The following is a 9,070-nucleotide window of genomic DNA, read 5'->3' as shown; positions in this document are numbered from 1 at the left end:
CAAAAAAATCACACCATCCATTTACTGGAGGACAATTGTCTATGTTTAAACAGAATGAAGTGAAAAATGGCATCTCAATCATCCATTACATGGAAATTAGAGCTGGGATTAAATTCTGTGAAGCAAATCTGTAATTCTAGAATAATCCAAGGACATTAACCAGACTTTGAAATCTCATTAAAACTTTTTAAACCAACATACGTGCCTCAGTCTTTTTATACCCAAAGTTTTGTCTTCAAGGGTCATGCTGTGCATGGTAAATAAGAGCAGACTTTGCTCTGTAGGGATTGATTTGAGGTCAGACAGGCAAGGGCACAAGCTGCTCAGCAATGCCAGAGTGTTTTCAACATGCATTTTGGTGACACTTGGCCTGCACATGCAGCAGTAAATCATCAGCATTATGCTTCTTTTTTAAGTGAAAAATAAAGGGTTTAGGATTTTTTTCCAACCACCTCTTTGGCCAATATTTATTTACCTGTTAACATCTCAGGAATCATTTTTACTATGAGTTTGTTACAGTGGTAATACCTTTGTTCTCATCTGATCCCAGTGGAGGTGTCTTGGGGGTGATACAAATAGTGAGACAGACATTTGCAAAAACCAGGGGGTGGATGGAGCAGCGCATGATTTAGGGCAGCAAGGGATCAGTCCCACCATGGGAAGAGCCTGTCGCCAGGTCACCAATGGGTGAATCAGCCACAGCCCTGGTAGTCTGAAGAAGATGAGGACCTGCTACTTGGAAGACCACCACAGCCAAATGAGTGAGCCATAGCAATTCCTGCTTCCACACCCAGTACAAGGGGTATTAAACCTTCATTCTGGTTTTGCACCTTTCCAGAGAGGTCCTGTCCCCATGAAATGGGGAGAGATTTGGTACCTTGCTCCTGATAACAGCCAGCACTCAACCAGAGGACTCCCTACCAAGCCAAAAGAGATTTTGCCAAAATAGCCTGACATTGTTCTTACAGACTTACAAAGAGGTCGGCTGTATCCTAGGCTTTAACAAGAACAGCAGCTCTGCCAGCTCTATTATTTTACCTTATTAGCTTTTCCTGATGTCCTGCTTTCATCTTCTTCAAAATCAGGGAAATGGTAGAACTCGCTTTTGTGCTAGAACATTTCCCCTCTTGGAGAACTGAGATGCCCTCTTTGCAGCTGGCTGATCAATTTTTGGAGAGCAAGAACAATTTTCCAAGAAAACTCAAACCCACAACCCAACTTTAAAAAAAAAAAAAAATTATTCCCATTTGTAAAGACATGGGTTCCTAGAGGAGAGCAAGACAAAGCCAAAAACCATATCCATCCTCTACAAACAAATCTAAGACATGTTTGAGCCCTAAGTGATGAGAAGATTAATGTCCCAGAAAAAAAAAAAAAAAAAAAAAAAAAACAAAACAGCAGATAGCCACACATTTAGCTACTCACAGTGCAAAAACTGCATTTTCCTTCTCCCTTCTTCCAGCCAGCCCTTTCCTGGAGATCACTACAGCACAGGGCCTCACATTTGAGGAACAAAGTGAGAATAAAACATATCTGAGGACCACACAACTTCTCCGCCTTTGGAGCTGGATAGACCCTCAATCATCCCACCTGTAAACTTCCTCCCATGTCCCACTGACCTCCCCTCTAGAAGCCTATGGGTTAGGGTCTCCAGTGATGTTCAAGGTGAGTTGCTTTATCTTTGAGCTTGCGTGGCTCCCTTTTCCCCCTAGCCCAGCTAAATCTCCCATAGACCATCTCATCTCATCCCTACCTGAATTTCCCTTCCAGGTGGAAAAAAAACCAACCCAAACAGCTCTGAAGGACAGCATTGCAGTCAAGGACCACAAATCTCTGCTGTTCACTATTACTCGGGGCTCAGCCTGGCCCTGGTGCTGCTCACAGTGCAACACAGAGGTACTTCCGAGGATGCTCTTTTCTTTCAAGGACTGGAAATCACTGTGTTCCCCCCCAAAAAAACCTTGGACTTGCCTGTTCTCAGCTGCTCATTGTTAAGTGCTGGGTTTCCTTTTGGAAGAAGCTTTGCTCTGACCTGGCTCCAGCTACCTGCAGGAGTTGTGCACATCCAGATTCAGGGCTGGTTAATAGAAAAACACTGGAAGAGTGACAGTCCTTGGTCTCCAGACCCATCTCATGCGTATTCAGCCCAAGTTTTGAAGATGACAGAGACAGCAGAGAGATTGTCCCCTTTCCCCACAGTGCATTGGATCAGATCCTAATTTAGCATCTTGTCTGCAGCTCCAAATACTGTTGGTAATTTGGGAGGGATAAGATGTGCAGGAGGAATATCACAGCATGGTCAAGGAGCTCGGCCTGCGAACATGTGCACCTCCCAGACAACTTTCTAAAGTTTGTACTAGTTCATGTCCCATGATAAAAAAAAAAAAAATAGGTGGAGCTTTTGCTCACCTCCCGAGCACGTACGCAAGGCACAAATGGCTATACATTGAAGAAAAGCAGCCCCAGAGAGGGAAAAGCAACGGTGATGAGTAATGCTAAATTTAACAACTGGCGAGTTGCCCAAATTCCTGAAATTTTTTTTTCTAGGCTTTGGCTCTGCTCAGTGGTGAGCTTGTTCTTGTGTAAGACGGCACTGGCATCTAGTGGCTGCTGGATCCAGCCACAGCCCCCTCCTAAGTGGCATGCAGGAAGGAGGGACAGGCTGTTTGTCACAGCTGTGAACAGCAGATGACAGCCACAATGCAATAAAGAGCAAATCAGACAAAGGGCTTTTCTCAACAGTTTTCCTCACACCGCGGCGCTCAGAGCTGCTGAATTTCCTAGGCATAAAAAATTATCAAGGGTTCCAAAAAAACTTCCCCACAACTTCCAAAAGCCTGGTCTGTGCCCACTGGTGACAAATAAATAACTAAGCCTGCTACGAGGTGTTTCCCAAGGGGACCTGCTCTGGGGCACCCGTGGGACTCTCCAGATACCCTAATTCTGGCTCTCAACACATTTTCTGCCATGAGAAACACCAGCTTCCTAAAACCTCTCTTTTGGGGTCAGATGCTCACATTTTAGAGGGTAAATCTTACTAACGAGCATTTTAACTGTGCAATTCCATTTTGCTTGTGCAAACATGTTCAGTATGAGCACTACTAAAAAAAATCCACAGTCAGTGTAATACAATAATACAAACAAAATTATAAGAAAACAATTAAAACATCACAGTGTTGCCCAAGAAAAAATGCACCACTATTTCCTTTTTCCCCAATGTATTTCTTTTAGGAAAACAGGAGCGCTCCCGTGCAACCTATTCTAGTTTATGTAGCATAAGAAAAACAGCAAGTAGAGAGAGAGTGGTTGTTATACTGGGATTCATTAGGCAGCACCATTTTCAAACCAGCAAGTGGCTCCTGTGTTTCATAAAGATGCTCTGACCCTGTTTGAAGGGGCTGCAATGTGTTGCACCATGCACTGTCCTGTGTGAAAACATGAGCAAAGTGGGAAAAACTTTGCAAGAAGCTTTCTGGATTATTTTTCAACTTGAGCATCGCGGCACTGTCCAAAGCTGTCCTGTCACTGACCAAGCCCAGTAGGATGCTGGAGCAGCATCCTCTGCCACTGTCTGCCGCAGACGGCACTGCTGCCATCAGAGTGATTTTGCAGACGAGAGCAGGGCAGATGGGTGAGTTATTAGGAAAGGACATTAAGAGCACCTTCAGGGATTTGATTCCCAGCGTTGTTCTTCTGAAGCTCTTTCCTGACTCAATACTGCAATTGCTTTGAGCTCTTCCAGATGAGGATCTCTGAGACTGATTGCAACTGGTTTCAAATGAATAATTCATTCTCTCCTACTGATTTTAAAGAGAGGCAAAATTATCTGACTGACGGTTCTCTGAAGAATTAAAGAGATTGCATACAAAATTGGTACACATTGGCAGAGCCTATTAAACATTTACAATTGTTTAGCTGTAGGACACTTCAGGAATCCTAAATCCAGGTCTGAAAGACATGTTTTCTTCTCCCTGTGGCTCCTGCATCTTACAGAGGCTGAAAGAGACCGGAGGACTGCAGAGTCACCTCTGCTTGCAGCACCCCATGGCAGCTCTTGGGGGAGGCACGTTGCGAGGGACCTGCCACCAGCACCGGGTCAAGGTGGTCATGGCTTTGTCCAGCCAGCTCCTGAAACCCCCAGAAGATCCTCTACTTTCCTGGGGACCTTTCTGTGTTGAAACCTTTTCAGCCAACAGGTTTTGGGACTGTTCTGCCTCTTCAATGGTATCCTCATTCTATGCTTTGATGAAACCCTCCATTGATCTTTTATGTAGGTTGGAGGCACCATGAGCCCTTCTGACGACCTGCCTTTAGGTGGATTCAGGCTTTGGCCATCAGCTCTAGGCAGCCCTTCATCCTGCTCACCTTGCGTCCTTCCTGATGCTCAAATGAATCTCTGCTCAGAGCTGCCTCACCACAGCTTTAATTCATAAGTTCAATTCTTACTGATTTCCATCTGCAGTACCTGAAATAGAAACTTATTGCGATGAAATCCAACCCTGCTCTGGTTGGACATCAGTCACCTTTTGCTAGCGGCTGCAGGTTCTCCCTCACCGACAGGTCCCTCCCAAAATCCCCATGCTGTGCATTGCCCCTGGTGTTACTCCAGTGCCCTCCCATGACACCCTTCTATTGAAACAACCCCTGGCACACATAAGCATCCTTACATTCTGATCTTTTTTGATGTGTCCCGAAGTGATATTTAGAACGTAGAACATCCTTTGCTGTAGTCAGAGGGCTGGGCAGGAGCTTAACACAAGGACAAGAAGAGTGGACAAAGGCAGTCCCAAAGTCTTTCTCACCCAGCATCCTGCCTCCAGACTGTGCCACAGGTGCATGATGTCTTCACATCATAAAATCAGAGCAAAGATATGTACTCCTTCCAGGGACTTGGTGGCCTCCAGCCATCTGTAGTTTCTTGGGCCACTTGTAATTATTTAAGAGCTTTCAAAGAGCTTCTCTTCCAAAAACTCACCCAGCAACCCCTTGCAATGACCCAAACCCACATGTGGTGGGCAGAACTGAGCCCAATTGGCACCAGCTTTGCACTTCAAGCACGATTAAGGAATCTTACCTTCTGATGCTTGTGAATTCAGCAGCTCTTTCCAGTTTTATGGACTGGGGTCAATTTTATGGACTATTTCATGGTCTGGATTAGCTCCTGATATGCACTTATTTTCTCCAAGAGAGCCAATTCACAACCAATAAGCAACTGTCTAATGACTAAAGAAAAACAGTTACATCTTTTATTACAATAAGAATCAACTGCAGCGAGATCTGGCCAGGACAGGAATGGCTTGAATGAGAATACATGGAACTAGTGAGACTGAATTGGAGGTAAAAGTCAAAACTCTGCAGGAAGCCGAGCTTTGCACAGCAGAGGACGACCAGCAGCACTCGAGGGACAGCGATAATGTATAAATGTCAAGTATGCCACAAAAAAACTCGCAGGTGTGCATTGTGAACATTGCAGATACCAAATCTACTGCTCAAAAGAAACAATTCCTTTAATGAATGAGATCACCTACAGACTTGTGATTTCAAACACTGAAGATGTGCCTTCAAATGGAATAGAGACAGTGTGACCGTCAGACAGTCTTTTCCTGCAGTGCCCAAAGTACCGTATCCTGTAGACGCCTGGCTCTGTGCCATGAGGGATGTGCCATTCAACAGTCACGTTGCTCTGACCAAGTAACCCTTTGGTCCAGTAAAACCTAGCAGACAAACCAAAAAACTGCAGTCAGGAAGAAAAGCCACTTTTCATTTGTTTTAATATCCCAAGAGCTCACTAGTGGAATGAGATGGATGCACTCCAGTTAAGTATATTTCAAGAGCTTCTTTTAACCTTTTGCCATATATTTAGGCTATCAGAGCAGCAACCAACAAGCCAACCCAAAACCTGTCAGGGATGAAAAATATCTGGAAACACAGAAAAACAAGTCAGTGGTCTTTTTGGCAGATGAAGACTATTTCTACCAACTTGTTTTCACATTCCCAACCCCATTTCCATACCAGACTCCCATTTTCTTTTGCAGGGTCCTTGCACAAAACCACTTCCCGCTCAACCTCAAAAATCTAAAGACACACATCATTTGGGGGTGAGGGATTTTTCAGGTGGCCGTGATTATGGAGATGAGGAAGATCAACCTGTTCTTCTTTTGATACTACCAATGAGGGGCACTGCTGGATATCCCCTTAACTGTATCTGGGTCAGACATAAGAGTCATAAGGTCCTACTGAGACAGCACCTCCACTGTAAGGCTTTAATGAAAGGAAGCAGATGAACAAAATACGTTGATTCATTGGCAATGGTAATAAAAAGTTTCCCCATACCAGTCTTACTGAAAAGACTGAAATAAATATTTATGGCCATGACTGGGTGAAAAACAGTGGATGAATGGGGAAATTGGATTTGGTAAACAGAGACCACAGGCTGACATGGGGCCGTGTACCTGCCAGGTTGCTCTTGTCCAGGGTTTTGGCTGTGGATTGCAGTGGCTTGTTTTGGGACAAAGACAACATTGTCTTGGGAGATGACAGCGAGGTAACAGCACAAGGCCCGAATTGGTGCAGGATCTCCATCCTTGGGGAGCTACCCCAACTCACTTAGACATGGCCCCAAGCAACCCACTATAGCTGCAACATTGGCCCTGTTGGGAGCTGGGTTGGACCAGAAACCTGCAGCCTGAGCTTGGCTGTAATGTGACCTAAAAATGCTGCTGTGACAGATCTATGCCATCCTCCCCATCCTGCCCTCCAGGCTCCAAGAACCAGGAGCACTGCCCTGGGACTTGGGATCTGGAATGTAGCTCAGATCCCACCTGGGAAGAGGCAGATGAGCTCACAGGGATTTAACCATGTCTTAATCTCTGTGGGCTGTTTGCTAAAGGCAGGGCCAGGCAAATCCCTGCCTGTAGCTCAGCCCCTCCTCCTAAACAGTCCCAAGAAAGCAACTACTGCCCTGATGGCAGACGCAGGATGGGGGCAAATACGTCTCCACTGCAAACACCAAGATAGCAGCCAGCAAAAGGGCAAGTCTGCACTGAGCCTGTTCCTGCTACAACAGCGAGCGCAGGACAAAGGGCAGATAGCAGCTATCTCCTTCCCTGAAAGATGCACCTCCCCTTAGTAAACCTTCATATCTTTTGATCCCTGGAAATATGCGTTTTACAAACACAGCTATAAGCTAATTAACACTTTGCAACACTAAGCTGATAAACAATGTGTTCTCTTGTGCTACTCTCCTGTTGCAATGTCAGCACATCCAGTGGTATCCAGTATTAGTTTTTCCTGTGCTAAAAAACACAGTCTGACTCCACTAATGCCTAGTAAAAATGTTTGGTGCCCCCTGTCCCCATCGCCTTAGTTATGGACATTTCAAGGTTAACACACTGACACCATAAAGAGTAACTCATTTTCATCTTTCCCTTTCCCCTTTCTTGGGGTGTTGGATACTTTCCTGGGGCACCGTTGCTGTCCACATTGGTTTGCCTTCTGGCTAGCCTCTTTAGGCAAGAAGTAGACAAACTTCCTCTTCCTTATCAGCAGAAGTATTTAAGCATTGTTCAGAGATCCAAAGTCTGACCTTCCTCAGGAAGGAAAACAAGATGTCTAGAGTCCCATCTTTCCAACATCATGGCAGCACATCCTTCAAGTTTTGCACTTTTATGTTTTTCATGTTCTCGAGTGACGTGTTATTAAACATTTTCAGTGTTCCTGGCCAAGATTTTGGGGAAATCTGTCGGGTTTTTGGAAGAGGAGGGAAGAAGGCAGAGCTACATACATGAGTGATAAAATTCCAGCATTTCCATTACTCAGGTAGGGAACTTGACTGGAAAGGCTGACATCAATGAGAGTGACAAGGTAAAATCCAGAGGAAGACTTTCCTGATGAAACCAAGCTGCCAGCAACATTACCTCTCTGATTTTGGACATTACGTGTATGCAATGGGACGTTGCAAGGTCAGAAGACCCCAAGATGGATGTTGTTTGGGGTCCAGCTTCTCACATATAGTGTGCAGAGGCAGGTGGGAAAATGTCTGGCTTTATTCAAGCAGGGGAGAAACTTGAAATCAAGTGGTTTGACAAAAGATGCCATTGGTATTCCTGTTTTGCCTGCTGATTTCTGGTGTAGCTCTGAGAGGTGAGACTAGCTTTTGTTGTTTAGTGGATATTTTGCCTCAAGACTGACATCTCTAAACTTAACTTTGCTTTCTTATAAACTTTTAAAAAATTGTTGACTTTATGATGCACAGCAAAGCTGGCCAGTTTTTCCTTGTGAAAACCCTACTGTGGTGAACCTCTCAGATTTTCTATTTGGTAACCTGTTGGACCACAAACCATCCATAATTTTTGCTCTTTCTTCTACCTTTCACAAACTTATAAGCCTTAATTGCAGAAGCTAGACCCAAGGGGAAGACTCATTGTTGCGGTCTTGACAAGTTAACCCCCAAATATGGACCAGTCTATCCCCAGAGAGCATCACTTGCAGGGACAAGACCAACCTGTGGTTGGGAGCTTTGAAACAAAGCCCTTCAGGTTAAACTTGAATTACTCCGTGGAGTCTGTAGAACAGGGAAATCTGGTCAGGGCACCCACCTGGTGTCCCAGGAGGCATCATTCTGTACCCCGTGCCAGCTGTATGAAGTGCTGGTGTATCTCTCCACCATCAGGAAGTTGTGTTCGGTCTGGAATAAAAAGAACAGAGTTAGCCAGACGCTGAAGGGACAGGCATGTCCCTGCTTTCCTGTGTCACTTTAAAATGGAGAAAAGGACTATGCTTCCATGTGCTTTACCAGCAAATGTGGTAATTACTAGCAAAAATGCTTACTTTTCACTGCCAAAGCACAAATTTAAGCTAATAAATGAGGGAGAGAATGAATAAAGAACGTGATCATTAAAAAGAAGAAGAATGGCCAGATGAGGTATTTGCTATCAATATCCATGTAAGATGAGTGATGGAACACATTAAGTACTTTCCTCATTTTCTTTGTTTTATTAAAATAATGCACTGGGCTGACAGGATGGAGACTAGAGACCATGCTTGCATGGATGGCACTGGATACCGACCA

General features: G+C 44.7%; 1 protein-coding gene across 1 annotated transcript in view; it reads right to left on the bottom strand.

Moving 5' to 3' along the window:
* Positions 1–5,524: 5,524 nt before the first annotated feature.
* Positions 5,525–9,070, bottom strand: part of ASAH2 (N-acylsphingosine amidohydrolase (non-lysosomal ceramidase) 2) — a 20,663-nt gene continuing 17,117 nt past the window's right edge. Inside the window, exons 19-20 of the mRNA XM_010083341.1 lie at positions 8,598–8,686; positions 5,525–5,714 (exon numbers count right to left, since the gene is read on the bottom strand). Of these exons, the coding sequence (XP_010081643.1) occupies positions 5,525–5,714; positions 8,598–8,686 (279 nt within the window). The remainder of the gene's footprint in view (positions 5,715–8,597; positions 8,687–9,070) is intronic.

Source organism: Pterocles gutturalis, unplaced genomic scaffold (genome assembly GCF_000699245.1).
Source record: "Pterocles gutturalis isolate BGI_N339 unplaced genomic scaffold, ASM69924v1 scaffold32070, whole genome shotgun sequence".
NCBI classification, from domain to species: Eukaryota; Metazoa; Chordata; class Aves; order Pterocliformes; family Pteroclidae; genus Pterocles; species Pterocles gutturalis.
Note: the sequence above shows the minus strand (reverse complement) of the source record. Positions and strands in the feature narration are given on the sequence as shown.